We start from the raw sequence: 25,000 nt of genomic DNA, 5'->3' as shown, positions 1-25,000 counted from the left end.
CATACACATTTTGTAGAGTTTAGTGGCAAGGCTCCAGTAGTTCTAGACAAATCTTGACATGACTGTTTGAACATGGGGGGAATTGCAGCTTAACCCAGTCATTTTTTTCTCCTGCTGTTATGAAGTTTTCAGACAGGAGAAGGCCTTCAGTCCATCTAGATTGGCAGTTTTCAACCTTCAACCCAATTCGCTGTACAATACTGGAGCCCTGACATTCTAGTCCTTGAAACATAAATGGCTTGATCTGATTTAAGTCTATATTTCTCATTTGTCTAATCACCTGGTGTGGATCATGAGAGTCTGGTGGCATTGGTATCTCACTGGTGAGCAAATTCTAAATCTAATAAACCACGCAAAATCCTGGGATGGAGGGTGAAACAGTTGCACAAAGGCCGGATTCACGTTACCAAGTCACCCTTTATTTACACATGCACAGTACACTGGCTGTGACCAGCCAGCTCGGAGTCAGTCCCTGAACTGAGGAGATTCAGAATCCCCCGTTTATATTGGTCAGCCAGGGCTTCCTGATTGGCCCGGGTTAACAACCGCAATCAAGGATCTCAGTCAACAAGATCCACCTGGTCCCAATTACTACAAAGGGTTTGGTGGGGAATGTTTGAGCAAGTGGGCAAGTCTTTATCAGAGTTTAGAAGAATGAGAAGATTCCAAGGAGACTTAACAGGGTAGATGCTGGGAGAATGTTACCTTTCATGGGACAATCTAGAGCTGGGGGCCCCCATTTAAAAGTAAGGGTCTCCTAATTAATATGGAAATAAGCTGGAATCTCTCTGAGGGCCGTTAGTCTTGAGAATTCTTCTCCTTAGGTAATGGTGGAGACTGAGACATTGAATGTATTGAAGCCTGAGTTTGACAGATTTTTGATTAACAAGGGAGTTGAAGGTTAGAAGGGTAAGACAGGAAAGTGGAACTGAAGCCATGGTCAGTTCAGCTATGGTGTCATTTAGTGGTGGAACAGTTTTGATGGGTTGAAAGGTCTGTTCATGCTCTACTTTTGATGGGAGCTTATATGTACAGATTGTCAGCAGCTGTCCTACAATGATAGAAAGCACTTCATTGTCTGTAAAACCCTTCAGAGATCTCAAGCATGTGAAAATTTGTAAATTTCATGAGATGCGTAGAAATAAAGTGGTGCATTTAACTCCAAAGGTTCACAGATTGAACATATCTGAGGAAGCTTTCTCCATCATGCCATCTGCTTTCTCTTGACAAAAAAAAATAGAAATGTGGATGCTAGAAATCAGAAACAAAAATAGAAATTGCTGGAAAAACTAAGCAGATCTGGCAGATTCTGTGGTGAGAAAGCAGAGTTGATGTTTCAGGTCCAGTGACCCTTCTTCAGAGTACAGTTCTGAAGAAGGGTCACTGGACCCTGGACATTAACTCTGCTTTCTCACCACAGATCTGCTAAGGTTTTCCAGCAATTTGTTTTTGTCTGCTTCCTCTTCCTTGGCAAACATTTATATTAAAAAAGTCGCAAGTGAGGTTAGCACTGTGGGTCAATGACCTTCTGCACTTTCCACAAAAAGTCATTAGCTAAAATGTCCTTCTGGCCTGCTAAATGGATTCCAGCTATTTCCAGTTTTGGCTTTATAAAATTTTGATTGTTAAAGCAACTGTCCCAAAACAGTGAAACCTTTTGATGAAATAATGATGTTTACTTTGCATGCAGCTGAGGAATGTAAAGAAGCAAACATGGATGAAAAGGCACCTGACGGGGAGGAGGTGGAAGATGACGACGACGACACAGACCCAATCACTGAGGTTCGATTTGTGCCAGTGGATAAATCAGCATGTGAGTATAAAGCCCTAGCAAAAACTGAAGAAGAGTCATATCAAACTCAAAACATTAACTTTTATTCTCGCCATATATGCTACAAACCTACTGAGTTTCTCTCAGTTTCTTCCTTTTGTTATCCATCCTGCATGGAGGAGACTTCCTGCCACATCCCCTAAACTGGCTTGTCACCAGTGTGAACCAGTCTTACTCCCCTCTGCCCATCTATGTGGTCGAGAGCTTGACTTTACTCTTCCAACGATGTTTTTCCAGTCTTTTAGCTGTTTTAAATTCATTCAGTCCACTGTGTCTGCATTCGTTCTTAAATAGGAATATCTTCAACTCGTCCCTCTGCCATCTTCTGTCCCCATAGTCCTATACCTCTGTTTCACAACCTAAAATTGAAATATGTAGTGGTATCTATCCTGACTAGCCTCTGCGATGAAGCATTCTATTCTTCAAGCCTCCAAAAAAAGTAAATTTCTCCTAATCCTCTGGTTAACTTATGATACGATTTTAAGTTGATTTTTGCAAGTCCATGACTCCTGAAATGGAGAAATTTGCCTTTATGTGCTTACTCTATCATTAGTTTATCATTACTTTAAAAATGTCTGTTGCAAAATACTTGTATTTATAGAATTTCTTTTACATCCCCAAGCCATCCCAACTTATTTTTCTAGCTGATTAAGTACTTTTGCAGTGTAGTCACTATCATTAACTAGGCAAAGATGGAACAGCTAGCCTGCTGAACAAAGTTCCGCAAAGCGAAACAAACTGGACAACCAGATAACTAATAGAAAAGCAGAATATTGCAGATGGTAGAAATCCAAAATAAAAAACAAAACATTGCACATACTCAAGTCATAGAGTCATACAGGTCAGGAAGCATCTGCAGAGAGATAGAGTTAGCATGTCAAGTTAAAATGTTAACCCTGTTTCCCTCTGTAGATGCTGTCCAATCTGTTGAGTTTCTCCAACTTTTTTTTGCCTTTATTTCACTAAACCATTAGCTTGTCATTATCACATCGCTGTACTTTGGACCTCGCTGTGTGCAAGTTGGATGCTGTGGTTCCTGATGTCCTTAATTAGCTGGAACACACTTTGGGAAGTGCTGAAACGTCTGTATAAATGCAAGCTGTTCACTGTTCCTTTACAGTGGAGCCGATGTTTACCGCAATGTGTGACTGCCAAGCCCTACACCCTGACCCAGATGACACTGACTCAGAGAATGATTTTGAAGAGGATGACGAAGAGGGCGAGGAGTACGATGTGGAGGCACATGGTCAGTAAATTCTTCCTCCAAGAAGATTATATGTCTATATATATATATATGTATATAAAACAGCTACTTCAGCAATCGAAGCAGAACTATAATTTTCTCTGACCTGTCATTTACTAGTATTTAAAGACCAAAAACCTAGTAGGGTGCTACTTATCATTTAGCCTTGTCTCATATGTAGCCAGTGCTGTACTATGGAGGCCTTGTTAAGTTTTGGACCACCATTTACAATTGTCCTTTGGATATGGAATATGAACAGCGTTGCAGCAAATGTGTTGCAGTGCATATGGTATACAGTGGCAATGAATTAAACCAAGTAGCTGAGGGTGTGGGTATTTTGGTCCCGCCTTTCACATTGTGCGGCTATCCACTCTACCACATTCAACCATGGCTGAAGGGGTAGCCCTCTTGCCTGTGCTGCTCTTTGTGGAAGCTGGCAATCTGTAAATCATGTTTGCAACCATAACTGCGTTTCAAAAGCACTTGGTTGGATATCAAATGCTACAAAAATACAGGCCTTTCTGCCTGATGTGTTTTATCTGCAACCAGTCTTGACCTTTATCCTCCTTGGTTACAGCAGTTTTGCACAGAGACTGAATATCCAGCCAGCAGTGGACAGTGTGGCAAGAGCCAAGGCATCGATTACAAAGACCATTTCCTGGTTCACTTTCTGGGAGTGAGTTTCTCTCCAAGTTCAGAATCTTCCACTCTGACTGTGGACAAAGAGACCCATCTGATGAGCTGGTCAGTAAGAGTCTGCTGCTTGGCCTATACTCAGTGAAATAACCTCCACTCGGGAGGAGGTTGGAGAACTGCAATCGACCAAATGGCTTCCATTGAGCCAATTATTCCCTCAAGTGACAAAGAAACAAAGTACTTGGCAGTACACAACAGGCATCTTTAAGAAATAACTGGAAGCTAATGTTAGGGAAAATGAAACGATACATACATGTCAAAATAGACAGAGTGGGAGGGAAAATGAAGGCGACCACTCCAGTTCTAGAGAGGGAATTGGATGGCATGCAGATTGCTTCATCGTTCACTGTTAGATTGTGTCTTAATCCCCAATACCTTTGGTCCCTCTTGTTTTTGTTTTTCATCACCGTTCCTTTTTTGTTGGTCTTGAGTTTGCCTGCAGTTTGGAGCACAATGGATATTTTGCTAGCAAGTTCAATGAAAGCTTAATTGAGGGATGAATTCTAATCAGGCAAGAAACAACACAAATTGTTGAGTCTGAGCAGGTGACTTATATTGTGAACTATTGGCAGCTTTTGCTGGCTGCCATGCTGCTGACAAGATAGATTTCTTTTTCTTCTTTGGCACCTGGCAGGGGTGTCTGGCTTTCTGCCTTGACCCAATACTGAAAAATTGCTCTCAGAGCTCAGTTCTGATTACCTGTATGCAAAGATTTTGAATGGTAGCATAGTTTTATAAAGTCATCTCAGTTTGCCATTGTATGGTTCGGAAAGATATTACAGGAAGAAAACTGACCAGTGCATTAAAGTGACTTGAGGGTGGAGATGATAGATGGCGCTTTATTTTGCCAGGGGTGTGCTTAGAATGCCTTTTAAAGTTCTTTCATCCCTCAGGCGGCACAGCATCCATTCCATACCAAAGACCCAAAGCTAGCTGGGCAGCCCAGGATGAGTATTTCCACGTTGTGACGGTACTTTGCTGCAGAGCAACTAGGCATGCTGGGATTTAAGGAGCAAGGCGAGAGCAATTGCTGATAGCTGTGGAAAATGGGTTAGAACGCTTTGAGCTCATTCAGAATAATGATTGGAGAATTGTGTTTTTTAAAAAGTATTTGGATAATTTTACTTGATGCAATTTCTTTTTTAAGTCTGTCTTTGCTGAAAAGCAAGATTGCAGGATTTGTCAATCTGCAGGAGTGTGATTTCCTCTTCAGAAAGAAAATACTTTTAGCAGCAGTATTTGCTACTCAGCGACTCCCTTTATTGAACAAAACTGCTCATTCGCAAATTAAGTTCCCAAATAACAATTCCAGGTTGTCAAAAATGTCATTAAACACAGACAGTTGTCTATCTTGGAGAAAATTGAACATACAAAGCCAGAATTCAGTATTTAAAACTTAAGATGAGAAGTTTCTTCAGAAGGTCAGCAAGCTTTGGTGCTTTGTTATCCCTGAGAGTCATGAAGACTCACACAATGTACCAAGGCTGACACTGACAGATATTTGGACTATTGGTGATTCAGGGGTTATGTAGAACAGGCAAGGAAGTGGAGCTGGGACCAAGGTCAGACAGCCAGGATTCTTTTGAATGGCAGAGCCATGACAACTTCCACCTTGACTGAGATGAAGAAAATTTCTTTTGAGGGTTGAGTCTTTGGAAGCCCTTGCCACAGAGAACTGTGAGGCAGAGTCCTTGTATATATTTAAGGCTGAAATAAGACCAATAGAAGAATCAAATGTTACAGGGAAAATGCAGGAAAGTGGACATGAGGAATATCAGGTCAGCAATGATCCTGTTGAAAGACGGAGCAGGTCAAATGGCTTACCCCTGTTCCTATTTCTTACTGACCTATGAAGGCCAAGGGCAGCAAGTACATGGGAGGACCAGCGTCTATAGGTTCCCCTCCACACCACTGTCTCAACCCTGACTTAGAAATATATCGCCATCATATCGGATTCAGAATTGATATTGGAACGTGGTCAGAAAATACATAAGTGAATGAAAGAGAATGGCGTAAGATGAGTGCGACGTAGCGACAATAGATCACCTGGCAGGAGAAGCAGCATTTGAGAGGAGCGAATGTTTTGTCTTTGATTTTAAATCTGCAGCTATAGAATGTATCACCATGGTGTGTATGAAGCTTATGAAGCTTTTTCCATCTGCTTTAAGGGCAACCTCTGAATCACTTGGCCAACTTGGTATAATCAGTACCTGTGTGTTAGAAGAATGAATAGAAGATTCTTAGGTGATTCAGTTCTTGTGCCCTGTTCTGTTAAAACTATCTGCCACCCCAATATTCACTGCTGAAAAAGGCCATTCAACCCATCTTGACTCATCCATCCTCGATGATCCTAAAATTCTGGCACCACCTCCCCTTATTCCATTGCAGTAACTAATTGATTGTTGAATGATTCCTGGCTTTTGTTTTACTTTGGAGTGCATACATGTGATTGGATTTTTTTTTCTATTTAGCTTCCAGCATCCGTGCTGAATGTGCCTGTTACTTATCTGTATGCCCTGGTCCTGTTGCTGAAGTTTAATTTAGTGATTTCTCAGTTTTATTTTTTGTGTACCATTTGCAGTCTTGTACAGCTCTTGTAGGATCTTCTACAACATGTTCCCCCAATTTCTGTTCAATGTGCATGGATTGTTAGTGCCTACTGCATTTTCCTTAAACTGTGACAAGTGAATGCACATTTTAAAAGGACTGCTGCTGGTCAGCATACTCCTTGATGGTTGCGTGATCGCATTTCCATGCAACTTAGAGGAAAGATGCTCATCGACATCACCATCGTGACTTGGAAATATATCGCTGTTCCTTCAGTGTCACTGGGTTAAAATCATGGAACCTCCTCCCTAACAGCACTTTGGGTATATCTGCACCAGATGGACTGCAGCAACTCAAGAAAGTAGCTCTTCTCCAGCACCCATGGACATGGGCAATGAGATGCTGATGCAACTAACGAAGCTCACATCCCAAGAGAATTTTTTTTAAATCCTGACGTTCGCAGGTTTTGCTGGCATTTAAGAAGGAGAATCTGCTTGATACCTCTACACAGCATGCAGTGCCCAACTGTGTCACACAGACGAAGAATATAACGAGTGCTCTGTCTGTGGTCCGACTAGAGCACATTGTGCACTTTGTTCATAACTTTTAGCTTTGTAATCTACCTCTGGTAAGGCAGAATCATCCATCTGCTGCAATATGGCAACCTCCCTGTGTTAAAAGGCTCCACAGTCAAACCCATGCTACATGGCTCATTTTGCTCTCAATTTGCATTTTTGATATTTTGCTGAGGTTCAAGTGACGGCAGTAGTTTTTGCTTTCATTGTGATTTCAACCACAGGATGGCAGTGTTTGAGCAGAAACTGTCCCTTTATTGACAGTTTTTACTCCAGTAAAAATGTCCTGACCTTTCTGCAATTTGGAACAATTAGTGTCAAGCCCCTGATGGCTTATTTGGTTTATCCGTGCTGTTTTCATAGTGATTAAAGGGCTCACTTTATCTCTTGTTCTCTCAAACTTAAGATATTCACAAAAGAACCAGATGGGAGATGAGAATATGTTTTCCACAATGTCATCTGGAATTCAGTGGCTGAGAGGGTAGTGAAAGATTCAAAAGTAACTTTGTGTGGAATTGAATGTGTATTTGAAATAATTTTCCAAACTGTGGAGTGAGACTAATCAGATAACTGTTTGATAAAGCTGGTAGAGGCTCAGTGGACTGAGTGTTGTAATATTTGATGAGCTAAACACAGATTCTTCTGACTGGTTTTGAGTTTTGAGTAAAGCAAGAAGCCTTAAGTTGATTGCAGACAGAATTAACAGATAAGAGAAACATCTCTGTCATGGTTTGAAGGTGTAATTCTCTGCAGCGAAACTGCTGTTGAAACAGCTTCTGGCTGTGTCTCAGTCTCTCTAGTCTGTTATCTGGAATTGACTACATGGGGCAGGTAATTGTGGCAAAGTGTTAATGTCACTGGACTATTAATCCAGAGGCCCAGGTTAGTGCTGTAGGGACATGGGTTCAAATCCCACCACCACAGAAATGGAATTTAAATTCAATAAATAAAATCTGAAATGTAAAAGCTAGTCTTTGTAATGGTGACCTTGCAAACTATCATAGATTTTTGGTTCACTAATGTCCTCTAGGGTAAGAAATCTGCCATCCTTATCTGGTCTGGTCTATATGTGACTCCAGATCCACAACCATGCAGTTGACTCTTAACAGCCCTGTGAAATGATTTGGAGGGCTAATCATTTCAAGGGCAACGAGGGATGGGCAACAAGTGCTTGCCTTTCCAAAAATGCTCATATCTAATATAAGAATGCAGAAAAGTAAAGTTCCCCATGGACTGACATTGTGCTCTGCATGTTGGATACTTTTCACATTGATTTAGATTCGGCAGGCTCCTGCCAGGATGTTACACGTAATTGCACATTTTTGACAAAGTCTATTTATATTTAGAGCCATAGAGTTATACAGCATGGAAACAGACCCTTTGGTACAACTCATCTGCTCCAACCAGATGTCCCAATCTGACCTAGTCCCATTTGCCAGATATCCCTGTAAACCCTTCTATTCATTTACCCATCCAGATGCCTTCTAAATGTGGTAATGGTACCAGCCTCCGCTGCTTCCTCTAGCAGCTTATTCCATACATGTAGTACCCTCAGCATGAAAAAGTTGCCCCTCAGATACTTTTTAAATCTTTTCCCTCTCACCTTAAACCTACTGTCTTAAGTTTTGGACTCCCCTCACCTTGGGACAAAGACCTTGACTATTCTATCATGCCCCTCATAAAGTCGACCCTCATAAAGTTACCCCTCAGCCTCTGCTCCAGGGAGAATAGCCCCAGCCTATTCAGCCTCTCCCTATAACTCCAACCCTCCAGTCTGGGCAACATCCTTGTAAATCTTTTCTGCACCTTCTCAAGTTTAACAACATCGTTCCAATAGGGAGGCTATAATTGTATGCAATATCTTAAAAGTGGCCTCCCCAATGTCCCATACAGTTGCAACATGACGTCCCAACTCTTGTACTCAAAGATCTGACCAATGAAGGCAAGCATGCTAAATGCCACCTTCACCACCCTGTCTACCTGCGACTCCACTTTCAAGGAACTATGCACCTGTACCCCTAGGTCTCTTTGCTTGGCAACACTTCCCAGGGCCCTACCGTTAACTGTAAATGTCCTGCCCTGATTTGCCTTACTAAAATGCAACACCTCTCATTTATCTAAGTTGAACTCCAATGGTAGTAATAGAACGTGCTGCCTATTTGAGCTTTTATTCCATTGTGCATGTGCTACACTGCTTTTACTAAAGCTTGTTGCCTTTGAAACCTAATCATCCATTTCTGCCTTCATTCCCAACAGAGCGAGGACAAGGAGATGTTCCCACCTTTTACACATATGAAGAAGGCTTCTCCCATTTGAACCCTGAGGGGCAGGCAACTCTGCAAAGACTTGAAGGCATGTTAGCTCAGTCAGTCAGTCAACAGGCATTTCAGATGGCTGGTGTGCGGACAGAATCCTCTGTTGACAATGAAGGTGAAGTAACTCCAACTTTTTAAAACTTAATTTTATATTTAAAAAGTGGTGGTTGAAAGCTCTGTCTGGTAGCATCAAATCGAATATGACATTTCAGAAAGAAGCTTAGGGTGTGTATAGGATGGGCACATAAAATTGGCAGGTAATGCCACAACTTAGAAATGCAATCACTGAGGAGGCAAGGAGGACCCTGGAGAACTGCTGAAATTGATTGACATGAAATTTAATACAGATAAAAAAATACAATTTGGAAGAAAAAATGAGATGTAGGTAGACAAATAAATGGTACAATGTTAATGTGGCTGCAGAAATAGTGACATGAGGTGGCGGGGTGGTTTCTATGTATGTAAATATTTTGAAGATACCTAGACAAGTTAATATTGTTTTTCAACAGCCCGCCTTGTTCCCTGGCCAACATCTCTGTCTCAGGCTTGCTGCAGTGCTCCAGCAAAGCTCAATGCAAGCTGGAAGAACAGCACTTCATTTTCTACTTGGGAACTCTACAGCCTTCTGGACTCAATCTCAAGTTCAACAACTTTAGGGCTGGAGCCTCTGCCGTGTCCTTAGTTCAACCTCCACACATCAGACCTTATTATTACATTGTCTGCTATTGCACCCCATTGTTAGCTACTAACATTCCCCGTTAATAGCTGTTCATCCTCCTAGTCTGATCACTATCCACTTCTTTGTCTGTGCAACCATTCTTCTCTGTCTTTGGGCTCTATCTCCACCTATTGTTTATTCCTCCCTCCACCAAATCTTCTGCATAATAACCTACATTTTCCTAGCTACCATCGGTTCTGAGGAAGGGTCACCAGCACTCGAAAAATTAACTCTGATTTCTCTCCATAGATGCCGCCAGACCTGCTGGGCTTTTCCAGCAATGTCTGTTCTTGTTAATATAGTTATGCCTCTGTCCCCAAGTTCAGATCATTAATGTAAATTGAAAAGAACTGTGCTCCTCATGCAACATTGCCTGCATCCAGTCAGCCTTCAAAAAATAACCATTCAGCAGAATGTTCTGTTTTATATTTTTCAGCTAAATTCATTAATCCTGGCTTCCCCTATCTTTTTAATCACCAGGACTTCGATTTTGGTAACAAGTCTACTACGTGGAACTTTATCAGTTGATGTTGAAAGTCCATATGTACAACAGCCACTGCACTGCCTTCATGGAATGTTATCACTCAGCCCATCATGCCAGTTAGAGACATAGAGATATACAGCATGGAAACAGACTCATGGGTCCAGCTCATCCATGCCGACCAGATATCCTAAATAAATCTAGCCCCATTTGCCAGTATTTGGCCCATATCCCTCAAGCCTTCCTATTCATATAGCTATCCAGATGCCTTTTAAATGTTGTAATTGTATCAGCCTCCACCATCTCCTCTGGCAGCTCATTCTATATATGCACCACCCTCTGTGTGAAAAAGTTGCCTCTTAGGTCCCTTTTAAATCTTTCCCCTCTCATGACCCCAGGGAAATGACCTTGTCTATTTACCCTATCCGTGTCCCTCAAAATTTTATAAACCTCCGCCTCCAATGCTCCAGGGCAAATAGCCCCAACCTATTCAGTCTCTCCCTAAAGTTCAAACCCACCAACCCTGGCACCATCCTTGTAAATCTTTGCTGACTCCTTTCAAGTTTCATAACAAGAACCAAAAGAACTTCGGATGCTGTAAATCTGAAACAAAAACAGAAGTTGCTGGAAAAGCTCAGCAGGTCTGGTGGTAGCTGTGAAGAGAAATCAAAGGTAACGTTTTGGGTCCGATGACAATTCACCAAACAGAAGGGTCACTGGTATTCTGAGGAACAGTCACTGGACCCGAAATGTTAACTCTGATTTCTCTTCACGGATACTGCCAGACCTGCTGAGCTTTGCCAGCGACTTCTGTTTATGTTTCAAGTTTCACAACTTCCTTCCCATGGCAAGGAGACCAGAATTGCACGCAGTATTCCAGTAGTGGCCTAACCAATGTCCTGTACAGCTGCAACATGACCTCCTAATGCGCTGCCCAATAAAGGCAAGCAAACCAAACGCCACCTTCACTATCGTATCAACCTGCAACTCCACTTTCAAGGAACCATGAACCTGCACTCCAAGGCCTCTTTGTTCAGCAACACTCCTCAGGACCTTACTATTATGTGTATAAGTCCTGCCCTGATTTGCCTTTCCAAAATGAAGTACCTCTCATTTATCTAAATTAAACTCCATCTGCCACTCAGCACATTGGCTGATCTGATTAAGGCCCCATTGTACTCTGAGGTAATCTTATCCACTGTCCATTTCACATCCAATTTTGGTGTCAACTGCAAACGTACCTCCTGTGTTCGGATCCAAGTCATTTATATAAAATACAAAAGGCAGTGGACCCAGCACCAATCCTTGTGGCACACCGCTGGTCACAGGCCTCCAGTCTGAAAGGCAGCCCTCCACTAACACCCTCTGTCTACTACCTTTGAGCTGTTTGTAGCTTTTTTATAGAGTAACCTGATTCGTTATCCCTGCTTAAACCCTGTTCTGTCCAGTTACCTCTACATTTTTTTTCCTTTTTGAATATATCTAATTTCAATATGAATTGTTCAGGGTTGCAAATGGCACAGGAGGAATGGAATAAGGTGGAGGTAGGAGAAGGAGGGTGTCATTGGGATAATGAGGGTTGAAAGGTATGGGATGAGTCTAGCATTAGTGACGTGGCATGGGATGGGGATTTAAAGATGTATCATCGAAAGAAAGATTCTGATTTCACTGCACATGTTTTGCAGAGGCTAGTACGTTATACATAAAAATGCCGAAATATAGATTATTTAGGGGAATTGTCCATGACTCACTGTTTTTTGTGAAATTTATTTGATTTGCATGCCAAGCATATTGTTGCCGTAGATCAAACCCATCGTTATCTGTGTGACTGCTGCGTCTCACTGCTGACCACATCTGTTTTTATTACCTTCATACTTGCACGTGAAATCTAGAGGTCCACTCTGTTACTACATCAAAGAACGCAGTTCTTTAGTTACTGTAAGTTGGTGAAATATATTAGTGTCCCCATAATGTTTACTGCTAATCTTTTTTCAGCCAAGTTCTTTCCCCCAATTTTCTGCTCAGATCCCCACTACATACTTTGTATTTGGTGTGATTTTGTGCTATATTTTGAACTTAATTTGTTATCAGCCTTCTTTTTCTTGTTTTCATTGAAATTTCACAATCTTTAGTCATCAAGGGAGCTCTAGCTTTGAATGTCCATCCTTTTCTCCCTCAGATGTATGTGATAAAGCAAGAATATCCCACTGTTGGTGTGATGAGGTTTTGTGGTTTAGTTTATTCCTCATTTGATGCATTGTGAAGCTATTTACCTGGGTGTAATTAATAGTGAGGTAATGTTGGATATGGATGTCATACCTTGCTGTCTGTCAGCCATCTTCATGCCAGTTGCAAGTGTGATTAGCAAAGGTTAAACAGTAACACAAACCATGCTTTCTCCCTACTTTTCTTTATATCTTGCACTGCAAATGGCTACCAACATTTTCTTATTCACCCTGAAGTAGCCAGATAGCTTTGAAATACCATGCTGATCCACAGTGAGGTCTGTCAATACATTTTGAATCTGAGAGCAATGGAGGCAGCTGGAGATTCAAAGTATCGGCCACCAGGAAAGTGTCAGAATAAGAAAGGACCTAAATGGTGCTTATTAGGAATTGGGTGGAATATTCTGTCCCTCAAGCCTGATCACCACCATTCGGTTAGATCTTGCTTGACATTTACTAACTCTATTTTGCCCACCTGTAACTTCATTTTGCCTAATTTTTTAAAAACTCATCAATCATGAAAATTCCATTTCATCTTCAACATCACAGCTTTCTGGGGGAGAGAATTGCAGATCTCTTCCACAATTATGTCAGCAAGGGATTCCTGGTGTCACTTGCATAGACAACAAGCAGGTCAGCCATGATATTAATGAATGGCAGAGCAGGCTCAAGGGACTAAATGAAAAATCCTGTTTCTAAGTCCTATATTCCAAGATCATCTAGCTGTCATTTAAAGTTTATGCTGGTGGAAGAGGAGTTGATTTAGGACCTTCATGGAATTTTACTCTGAATGCAGCCTGACCTTATTGACTTTATGTACAATATGATGAATCACAGTTGTTAGCTCATAAGCATTTGCAATGCAGACGGAGGCCATTTGGCCCATCGCGTCTGTGCCAATCAACAAAGATCAGACTACACTGATCTCATTTTCCAGCTCTTGGCCTAAAGCACTTAGAGGCTATGGCACTGAAAGTGATTATCTAAAGACTGCTTAAATGTTACAAGAGATTCTGACTGAACCACCCTTTCAGGCAGTGAGTTCCAGACTTCCACTACTCTGAGTGAAAGAATTTCTTCTCAACTCTTCTAGTCTTTTACTACACTCAGTTTCTGGGGGACATTTATGTGACCAGTGTTGATTAAAAGTTACTAGTGTTGAGTTAATTCGAGGGACAGAACAGGGATCATATTTGATGAAGTTATTAAAACAATAATGATAGTATCTATTCCCTAAGCTCTTATGGAAAGATTTATGATGATTGATTGAAGAAATAGAGGGGATATGAGGAAAACATTTTCATCCCGTGCGTGGTGGGAGTCTGGAATTCACTGCCCAATTTGATAGTTGAGATGGGAATCTGGAGCTGCACCTGAAGTGCCGTAAGCTGCAAGGCTACAGACCAAGGATTGGAATGGGGAACTAGAATGATGGTCTAGTTTATTCAGCCAGCACAGACACAAATGTTTCTGTGCTATAACGTTTCTATGGTTTTATGGAAGTTTTTGTGCTCTTAAAAGGCAACAGCTATTTTAAGATTTTAGTAATGTGTGGGGCTAAGCTCAATGTTATTTGTGTGTTTAAAGAGCTATTTGTGTTTATGTAGCATTTATTCACAACCTTCAGACATCACAAAACACTTTACAGCCAATGAATTACCTTTTGAAGCCTTTTCATTAGCTAAGTGTAGATTGTACACACCATTACCAACACCACCAAATTCCATTGCCTGACATAAGAATGTAGGAGTTAGGAGCAGAAGTAGGCAATTCAACCTTTTTGAGCCTACTCCACCATTTAACATGATCAGGGCTGATCTTATCTTGGTCTCAATTCCACTTTCCTATCTGCTCCCCATAGCCCTTCATCCTGTTTTTCATTAGAAAGATATCTGTTTCTTGCTTGAATCTGCTGATTTATTCTGATTCCACTGCACTCTGAGGCAGTGAGTTCCACAGATTCACAACCGTCTGAGAGAAGTAATTTCTCTTCTTCTCAGTTTTGAACCTACCTCCTCTCCCTCTATATCAGTGACCTCTTGTTCAAGACTGTCTCACAATGGGGAGCATCTGTCCAACATCCACCTTATCAATCCCTTTAGCATTTTATATACCTCAATCAGATGCCCCGTCATTCTTCTGAACTCCGGTATGTATAAACCCAAACTATTCAACTGCTCCACATATGACAGCCCTTTCATTCCCTGGATTCAATGTGGTGGACCTCCTCTGAAATGCCTGCAGTGGCTCCACATCCTTCCTCATGTAAGGAGACCAAAACTGGACAGTACTCAAGGTATGACCTCACCAACACCTTGTATAACTGTAACAATGCTTCTTTCCTTTTATCATCCAATCATTTTGCAATAAATGCCAGGATTCTATTTGCTTCACCCTTATCATTCAACTTCTCCCTCGTTCCTGTGTTAACCTGTACACTTGACTGTTCAATTTTACTGTTGATAAGTTTCCCACAATCCACCTAGATGAATTTGAGGTAATATAAAACTCCGCTTAACTCACACAAAGTTCCCATATACCCCCGTGCTGGCGGACTACTATTGATTCTGTTCCAGTGACATCTGTTTTGAATGATTTAAATCTGTCTTGTGGATGTCTCTGGCTAGGCCAGTATATATTGAGATAACACGGTGTGGAGCTGGAGGAACAGAGCACGCCAGGTAGCATCAGAGGAGCAGGAAAGTTGACATTTCGGGTCAGGACCCTTCTTAGGTCCCAACATGAAACTTCAGCTTTCCTGCTCCTCTGATGCTACCTGGCCTACTGTGTTTCTCCAGCTCCACACTGTGTTATCTCTGACTCCAGCATCTGCAGTTCTTACTATCTCCCAGTATATATTAATGTCCTTAATTGCCCCTGAGAGGAGGGTAATGAGCTACTTCCTTGCACCACTGCGGTCTTTGTCTGTAACAAGACATCCTGATAATTTATCATCCTTATTTTCAGATCTTTCCGTGGCTTCTATTTGTAATCTCCTCCAGCCCAACAACTCTCTGAGATACTTGTGCTTCTTTAATTCTGGACTGCTGACCTCTCCAATTTTTATTGCTGTACCATGTTTTCAGTTGGTTGGGCCCCAAGCTTTGGAATACATGGCAACCAATGTGCACACGCTGTATGATTGTGCAAACAGCACTGAGGTAACATACCAGTTCATCTGCTTTTTAGGTGTTGTTTGAAGGATAAGTACAGGCTAATAAACAGGAACCAAGTCTCAAAAGACAAACAGGGCCTTGTTCTAATGTGCAAACACAATGCCTCTAGCAGTGCTAGATTGCTACCATAGCTGATGTGAAATTCATGCAGTCCTGTAATATTTTGGATCTAATTGTAAGTTCTCTTTGCAGATGGGATGGAGGTGGATGTTGCTCCAGTGGAAGCCGGACAGTTTGACGATGCTGACGTTGATCACTGGTAAATACTAATTGAAGAGTCTCATCAAGCATGTGTTGAATGATAAAACTTACAGTGGGAATTTAACGAAAGGCTCTTGAACAGGAATATTCTTTTCTTTGATTAATTGGAATTTGTTGGTGATCAGTCGGAACATCTTTTCAAAAAATAAGCAGCTAGTCCAACAAGTTTGGACCTCACTCCGTTCTCACACGATCGGAGTGTGGTGACTAAGTGCTTTCCACTTCCTTCCCTTGCAACCACATAATCCCCGGGAAGAGACCAATAAAGGAGAAAGATTTTGAAAATTTCCTGTCTGCCTCCCTCAAATAAGCAAAACCAATTCCAAAAATCATACCCACTTAATGTTCTCTATAAGAATACTTCCTTTCAACTTCCTGGCAGATTGGAGAGTGGCAAATGTTTAGAAAAGAGGGTAGGGAGAAAATTGGGAATTATAGACTGATCAGCGTAGCATCAGAGTGGGAGAAATGATGGTGTCTGTTATAAATGATGTAATAACAGGGCATTTAATAAAAAAACAGCAGTGTTACAGAAAGTCAGCATAGATTTGTTAAGAGATGTGATTGACAAATCTACTCAAGTCTTTTTTTGAAGATCTAAGTAGTAGAAATAAATGGAGAGCCAGAGGATGTGTTTTTGGAGCTTCAGAAAGTTTTTGATAAAATCCCACATGAAATTATTGTGCAGAGTCAAAGCACGTAGGGTTGGTGGTAATATACTGGTATGGATTGAGATTTGGTTAGCAGGCAGAAACAAAGTACAAATAAATGGTCTCTTTGGAGTGGAAGGCTGAGGCGCACTAGCAAGGGTCTGAGGTCTGTTCTTCGGCCCCAGCTGATCAAAAGTTATATCTACAATTTTTTAATTGTCATATTCCCTAGTTTGCTGATGATACAAAATATAAAGAGGCTTCAAAGTGATTTAGACAAGTTGAGTCAGTGGGCAAATATGAAGGTGTCAGTGGCAGAGTATTTTTTAAATGATGGATTGGGAAATATTGATGTACAAAGGGACCTGTTGTCTTTGTACACGCTACGTTAAAAGCAAGAGAAGGCACATTGTATGTTGGTCTTCATCGCAAGACTATTGGAGCAAGGGGCCAGGGCCTGAGACTAAGATGAGGAAAAATGTCTTCACACTGAGTATAGTGAACCTGTGGGATTTCCCACTACAGAAGTCCGTGGTGACTAGGTCACTTAATATATTTTAAGAAAGAAATAGCCACATACCACAAAGCTAAAGGGGTTGATGGGTATGGGGGAGTGTAGAGAATGAGTTAGAGGATCAATCATGGTCATGTTGAATGGCAGAGTCATTTGATGGGCCCAGTAGCCTACTCCTGTTCCTATTTTCTAAGTTTCTGTGCTCTCTTGTATTATACATAACACTTCAAGTTGACAGTTGAAGAACATATATTGCTTTGATTAGTTGCAGTGATGATGTTGCAGGTCTTCTACTTAATGTTAAATCGAATAAACATGAAGGAAATATGTACCGTCTGGAAAAAACACTAAATTAATTGTGTGGGCAGCGATCACATCCAACTCATTTCTAAGTAATCTCCTGAGTATTATTGATGTTGGGATCTTTAGCAAATTCTATCCCTAATTTCTGTGGGGAAAATGGTAGTGAGCCAGCACCTCAAACCGCTTCAGTCTTTGAGTATAGGAAAAGCCACAGGACTGGCAGGGAGGGGAGTTCCAGGCTTTTGACTTAATAACAATGAAGGAACGATGGTATAGTTCCAAGTAAGGTTGGTGTGTTGCTGGGGCGAAATTGCATAATGTGGTGTTGTGTATCTGCTGCTCTTGTCCTTCCAAGAGCTCTCAGGTCTGAAAGACTCTGCCAAAGGAGTCTTGGTGAATTTCTGCCAGATGTCTTAGTACACACTCTGGTCAGCTTATTTGGCTGGACAGCTAATTTGCAATGCAGAATGATGCCAACTGCTTGAGTTCATAGAATCCCTACAGTGTAGAAGCAAGCCATTCAGCCCATCAAGTCCACACTGATTCCCATCCCACCGTGACCTACCCCCCTACCCTATCCATGTAATCCTGTATTCCCCACGGCTAATCTACATAGTCTGCACATCCTTGGACACTGTGGGCCAATTTATTGTGGCTAGCTCACCTAACCTGCACATCTTTGGACTGTGGGAGGAAACCCACGCAGACACCGGGAGAAGAGCAAACTCCACACACAGTCACTGGAGGCTGGAATCCTGTCCTGGCTGAGATTGCCGTGAAGGACTCTGTCTTTCCCCTCGCCTGAATGATGGTGCCCCTCAGGTTAAACCACCACCAGTCATCATTCCCTAGTGAGAGAGCAGAGCCACAGTCTGGTAAGGCTGTGGTGACTTTGCTGTTACCTTATATGCTACTGTGACTGAGCATCGGTGGTGCAGGGAGTAGATGTGGTGCCAGTCAAGCAGGCACCTTTGTCCTGAATTATGTCTTGTGTGTTGGAGTTGCACCCATCCGGGCAAGTGGGGATTATTCCATCATATTCCTGACTTGAGCTTTGGACAGGCTTCGGGGCATTAGGAGGCGAGTCAGTCACTGCAGTATTCCTAGCGTCTGACTTGCTCTTGTAGCCGCAGTATTTATGTGGCTAATCCAGTTTATTTCCTCCCACTGTGGAGGATTTGATTACTTCATGGGGCCCCACTCCGTCCAGTATCTCACGCAAATATCACGGTTGTGTGTGTGTGTTGCGGGGTGGGGTGATCTGGTGACGTTCCTCAAGGCCAAGGCCAGTCAATTCTCTCACCTATTCTGCACGCATGCACTTTGAGAGGTCAGTCTGTACACACACGATCAGTAGCAGAGATCTCGGGTGCCAGACCCAATTGTACTGCCCCTTTGCTTGCAACAACTAACTCTGTGTAAACAAGGGTGGATACTAATTCTTGCTAGTCTCTTCTACTCAGTCACTCTGGTAACCCAGTAAACACTTGTTATTTTTCTTACAAATTTGCTATGTGTTATTTATGTCAAATCACATTGCAACCTTGTAACTTGCATTGTCTCCATGTGACCAAGCCACAAAAGAATTTCCTGTACAGTACAGAAATAGTAGGAACTGCTGATGCTGGAGAATCTGAGATAACAAGGTGTAGAGCTGCATGAGCACAGCAGGCTAAGCAGCATCAGAGGAGCAGGAAAGCTGACGTTTCGGGTCGAGACCCTTCTTTAGACCCAAAACGTCAGCTTGCCTGCTTCTCTGATGCTGCTTGGTCTCCTGTACAGTACAGCTTTCTCTTTAACAAAAGGTCTCTCTTTAGATAGAAGCTGCAAGTCATCAGAATAGCACTTGCGTCGTGCCAAACTCAACACAGCCACCACTTCACAGGCAAAGCCTGTCCTACTTCATTTTCATGTTGCCTTTTTCCTATTTCTGACTGCACCAAGGTAGACTTAACCTGGATGAGTGCAGCTCCAATAAACTGAAGAAGCTTGACATCATCCAGGACAAAGCAGCCCACTTGATTGTCCAGAATTATCCATTCCCTCTACCACTGATGTTCAGTCGTAGCAGTGTGTGCTATCTACAACAGAAATTCGCCAGAAATTCTTTGACAGTATCTTCCAAATCCACGATCTCTAAAAGGACAAGGACAGCAGATATACGGCAGCACCACCACCTACAAGTTTCTTCCGAACCCACTCACCATCTTGACTTGGAAATATATAGCCATTCCTTTGCTGTTACTGGGTCACAATCCTGAAATTACTTCCCTAACAGTGTTCTGGAAATGCCTACAGCACATGGATGCAGCAGTTCAAGAAGGCAGCCCACCACCACTTTTGCAAGGGCAATTGGGGGCAGGTAATATTGCAGTGAATATGTGATTGATAAATCTACTACAACCATGATAGACGGGAAATCAGACATTTGGAAAAAAGCACAATGTTAGCCAAAGAGAGAGAACTGCATTCATATGGCTCTTCACGAGCACTGAATGCCTCAGCAGTTTATACCTCATGTTGCTGCTGTTGTGATGTAGGAAAGTCAGTAGCTGGACACATAATGCAAACTGATGCCAACAGAGATGTGATTAGATCCAGATAATCTGCCTTTGCGATATTAAGGGGAAAATATAAGGCAGGACACCCGCTCTTTTTCAAGATACTGCCATGGAATTTTTTAATACCCCCTGAGCAGGCAGTTTGATACTTGGTCACTCAAAAGTTGCCACCTCCAAAGGTGCAGTGCTCCCTCTGGGTAGTCACTTGCACTTCATTGTCAGTCTTGATTTCTGGAACCAAGTCCTGGATTGGGACTTGAACCAGCATCCTGTGACTCGGGAGCAGTGTTAGAACTGAACCACAGTTGACACACTTCACAGCTGGCCAACCGAAGGACTATCAGTTCTATGAGGAAATACACAGTTCCTGCTGGACACTGATTTTAAGGATTCCTATCCTGCAATCAAATTCCTTCAAGACCTTGACCCTGACTCCACCCTCTGCGATCTCTGCGTTCCTTCAGTTCTGGATTATTTTTGTTACTTCTCCCATCTGAAGTTGTGCCTTCAGTTGCTTGGGTCTCAAGTTCCGGAATTCCTTCACCAAACCTCCCAATTCACCACCTCTTACCAGTCCCGAATGCCTTTTTTTGGCTCAGTATCCAATTCTGCCTGATTTGATTCCTGTGAGGCACTTTTGGGATGTTAGGCCACATTAAAGGCACTACAGAAATGCAGGTGGTTGTCATGATTGGCTGCAGGGATTGGAAGGCAAACAAATACAAAGCCAAGTTGAATGACTTGTTCACTCAGTAACTTCCCTGAAAGGATGCTGGTCCTCAGATGTGGTACAGTACCACATGTGCCAGTTGCTCACTCACCAGTCTCGTCATTATTCACAGACTTCTAACAGGCTGCTTTATTGAGTGTTGTCGCAGTCGCATCCAGTGCTTCATTGAAAGTCATACTGCTAACACTAAAATCTAAACTTTGGAACCTTCTGGCCTTTACAAATCAGATACTTATCAACTAAACGTGCTTTGTCCGTAGGTAAAAGTTTAAGTGAACAAGAATATGGTTCACAGGAACAGAAATGCAATCATTTTACCTATTAAACATTCTCCACCTCTGTCAATAATTAAATACAAATGTTTAAAAATCCGCTAAAGAGTGAGAGTCACAGGGTGATCACAGATGAACTCTGTGAATTTCATGGACTCTGATACAGAAACGTTGTGCTTGTTCAGTTGTTTTTGTACTGTATTAGTCTATTCCAATTGTCTAGTTTTATTGCTGTAATGTTAGTATCTATTTCAAAGTCTGTCTGAACTGAAAGCAAACAAAAGTTAATCTGGGACAGAGATTCTTTGAAATAGGAGGCATTCTGTGGGTTAATCCATTGAGGCTTTCTTTTGGAATATATGTTGTTTGGAACAAAAACTAGATACAAAATTTTTTTGTATCCTTTGAGGGAGAGACGAGGTTCTGATTTCATGTAGAAAGTACTTTTGAATTTACCACTGATAGACCATGAGGCATCTTTGAATACATGCATTTATAAATGGGGTTTTGCAACATTTCAAGTGAAGAGGTAGGGAATGGTAGGGAAAAGAAACTTGGTGTTGCCTAGCAACAGGAGTCCAAAATAAGCTGTTTCCACTGGATTCTGGAACTAGGGGCATAGGCTGAGAATTCAGGCCAGACCATTCAGGAGAGATGTTAGGAAGCACCTCGACACACAAAGGGTGGTAGATCTTTTGAACTCTCTTCCACAAACAGCAGTGGATGCAGGATAGGTTGTTAATTTTTAAAATCTGAGATAGGTAAATGTTTGTTAAGCAAAGGTAATAAGGGATGTGGGCTAAAGGTAGATATCTAGAGTTACACCAGAGATCAACCATGATCTCATTGAATGGTGGAACAGTCTCAAGGGGGCTGAATGGCCTACTCCTGTAGCTATGAGCAGAAGAAATATGTCTGCAAGTCGCTGCAAGTTGAGTTTAGGAAATTGTTTGCTCTGAAGTTAATTAGTTTATAGTTTGTTTTAGGTGCTTGGAGAGAGATACCAGCTGAAAAAAAACTGTAATGAATGCGTAGAAATTGTCCGGCAAGAAACTGGGTGCAGCTGTGCCAGCCTGAGTAAGAAGCGTAGGTGTGAAGATAGCAGTAAATCCTTATTGGGGTGTTGGTGTTTGTAAGGATAATCCTCAGAATAAAGAAATAGTGATGGGATTGAATCCTTTTCTTGTGTTTGTAATGAAATCTTTCCAATCTTTTATCTAATATAGTTCACATTGTTAATTTATCAGTTAGCTTTAGCTCACCCAGCTTTCATGCCCTCATGCTTGCCTTTATTGAAGTTTAAGATACTACTGTTGGACCTACTCTTCTCTCCCTCAAATTGAATGTAAACTTACATCAATTTATGATTGCTGTTACCTGTGGATGTCTTTGTTATGTGGTCATTCATTAATCTATCTCATTGGATAATGCTAGGTCTTGTTTTGCCTACTGTCTGGTTGGCTCAAGAATGTAATGCTCTAAGAAACTCCCAAAAGCATTCCATGAATTCCTTATCCAGGTTGTCTTTGCCTGTCTAATTTTTCCAGTCTTTATGTAGGTTAAAATCCATTATGCTTACGATTGTTTCTTCCTTTCTGCTCTGTCTCACCATGTGGTTACTTTTGGGAGGAACCTGTACCCCCCACTTACCTTCTTACCTTTGTAATTTCTCATAATTTCCCCAAACTACTTCAACATCCTGCTTTCCTGAATTTGAGTATTCCTTCCCAATTATGCTAATCCCATCATTAATTAACAGTCAGCTTTTCTGAGTTTCATATCCTTCCTAATTTTCAAATAGTCCTCATAATTCAGGTCCCAATCCATGTCAGTATAGAGATATGTGTTTGTAATGGCTATCATATTGTGCTTATTTCATATGGTTTAGAAATCACACGACACCAGGTTATAGTCCAATAGGTTTATTTGAAAACACAAGCTTTCGGAGTGTAGCCGCTTCGTCAGGTAAATTGAGAAAGAAGCACACGGAACAAAGAATTTATAAGTAAAATATCAAAGGGCCACACAACTGATGAGGATGTATTACACAAATATAAGATGCTGTTAAATCTTTAATCAGTTAAAAGGTTTTAATTGATTCACGCACGCACATGCGCACCCGCACTTCCCAGTGTCTCTCGCATGAATAAAGTTTTGGCAAAGCTCTGTAGCTCGGGTTGTGGGTGTAGGTTGTTGACTTGCTCGCCAAGCTGGCTGGTTGTAGTTCAAACATTTCATCGCCATGCTAGGTGACATCATCAGTGGAGTTTCCAATGAAGCAATGTTATTCTACTGTGCTTGGAATTTATACTGTCTGGTCCGTTACGAGGAGTAGTGCCATTTCCGGTTTTGATCTGTATGGGTTACAGATACATTCCAGGATTTTAGCCTAGCAACACTGAAGGAATGGCAATTTATTTCCAAGTCAGGATGCCAAGTAGCTTGGAATGGAACTGGCAGGTGATGGGTGTTCCCATTTATCTGCTTCCCTTATCCTTCTAGGTGGAAGTGGTCATGGGTTTGGAAGGTGCTGCTTAAGGAGCCTTAGTTAATTTTTGCAGTGCATCTTGTAGATGACACACTGCTGCTTACTGAGCTTTGTGATGGAGGGAGTGGATGTTTTTGCATGTGACAATCAAGCAGGCTGCTTTGTCCTCTGTTGTCAAGCTTCTTGAGTGTTGTTGGAGCTGCACTCATCCAGGCAAGTGAGGAGTATTCCATCACACTCCTGACTTGTGCCTCTCAGTCTATCATTTTCCATATTAATACATTTCCCTCTTGTCTGTATTCTTTAATTTACCACATTTTCCCAAATTTGACTCGTTGCCCCCACTATTTAGTTTAAAAGCGTCACTACATCCCTAGTTATGCAGTTTACGAGAACACCAACCCCAGTATGCTTTAGGTGTAGGCCATCCCAATAGTACTTTCCCCTCCAGTTTCCAACAAATGGAACACGCTTCAACCACGCCTGGAGGGGAAGTTGATAGAAAGAAAACCTGTTTTCAAAACATAAACCTCTATTTAAACGTGTAATCATTTTAACCTGCACTTCTATTTATGTTGTAGATGAGCTTCAAACGAAAGGAGTATCTAACTTGCGAACTCTGCATCCCATTGTGACGCAACAGTGGGTCAACCTGAATAACGGAAGCTTCATAATTAACATGCGGAAGAAAACGCAAAAAGGACAGCTGCCTAACTTGGTTTATATGTAACTAAACTGTTCTTAGGGGGAGGGGGTAAAACGTGTCCTGTATTGACAGTTATCACTTAAATTGCTCAATATAAGTTGGGATGCGATACTTTGTGTAGTGCTGTTCCCATATTGTGTACGTCACGTTTTGTGTCAATGAATGTTACAAGATTACGATGTTAAGTAAAACTTCTTTTGTACTGAGTGGATAACTGATTTGGGGGACCTGGGGAGGGGGCTGATTGTAAGAATTGGAGGGTGTCCCAGCAAGTTTCAGGCATATTTTCTGATTGTATTTTTTTGCCATGTAACAAGGCACAATAATATAGTTCAAAAATGTTTTTAAACTAAAATGTTAACCCTGATAGTTGTAATAGCTGGTCAATAATTGTACTTGGAACAAAACCACAGACTTTTTTTTTAGGGAATAAATAAATTGTTAAATTTGTACCTCCACAGCTGAAGGTGAATCAAAAGAGAAAATGCTTCATTATTAGAGTCCATTTCTGGCTATTGTCACTCACTATAGGCTTCTGAGCACCGATGTAGCATTAGCATTCCCGCCATTCGCATTCCCAGACCCAACCAGCAATTAAATGGAGGAACCGAGTTGGCTGTAAGTGATTCTGCAAAAAGATAGAGAGAAGTTCCTTGTTTGTTCATATACATCCAACAGAATCCTCCTGAAGAGATGCATAACGTCCAA

General features: G+C 41.7%; 2 protein-coding genes across 3 annotated transcripts in view; one reads left to right on the top strand and one right to left on the bottom strand.

The window, feature by feature from the left end:
* Positions 1-20,971, bottom strand: part of pnpla4 (patatin-like phospholipase domain containing 4) — a 98,488-nt gene extending 77,517 nt beyond the window's left edge. The window contains exon 1 of the mRNA XM_048597665.1: positions 20,918-20,971. The gene's annotated coding sequence lies outside the window, so the exon portion shown is untranslated. The remainder of the gene's footprint in view (positions 1-20,917) is intronic.
* clns1a (chloride channel, nucleotide-sensitive, 1A) overlaps positions 1-24,752 on the top strand; it is a 46,105-nt gene extending 21,353 nt beyond the window's left edge. The window contains exons 3-7 of one of the 2 annotated variants that reach the window (XM_020529006.2): positions 1,691-1,813; positions 2,952-3,077; positions 9,149-9,322; positions 16,000-16,066; positions 24,168-24,752. In XM_020529006.2, coding sequence (XP_020384595.1) covers positions 1,691-1,813; positions 2,952-3,077; positions 9,149-9,322; positions 16,000-16,066; position 24,168 — 491 coding nt within the window. In that variant the 3' untranslated portion in view covers positions 24,169-24,752. Of the gene's footprint in view, positions 1-1,690; positions 1,814-2,951; positions 3,078-9,148; positions 9,323-15,999; positions 16,071-24,167 lie in introns of those variants that run through there. The other variant, XM_020529005.2, reaches the window with a different exon arrangement.
* The last annotated feature ends 248 nt before the right edge of the window (positions 24,753-25,000 follow it).

Source organism: Rhincodon typus, chromosome 6, assembly GCF_021869965.1.
Source record: "Rhincodon typus isolate 14 chromosome 6, sRhiTyp1.1, whole genome shotgun sequence".
In the NCBI taxonomy this organism is placed as follows: Eukaryota; Metazoa; Chordata; class Chondrichthyes; order Orectolobiformes; family Rhincodontidae; genus Rhincodon; species Rhincodon typus.
The sequence above is the reverse complement of the archived record's forward strand: the minus strand, read 5'-3'. Positions and strand labels throughout refer to the sequence as shown.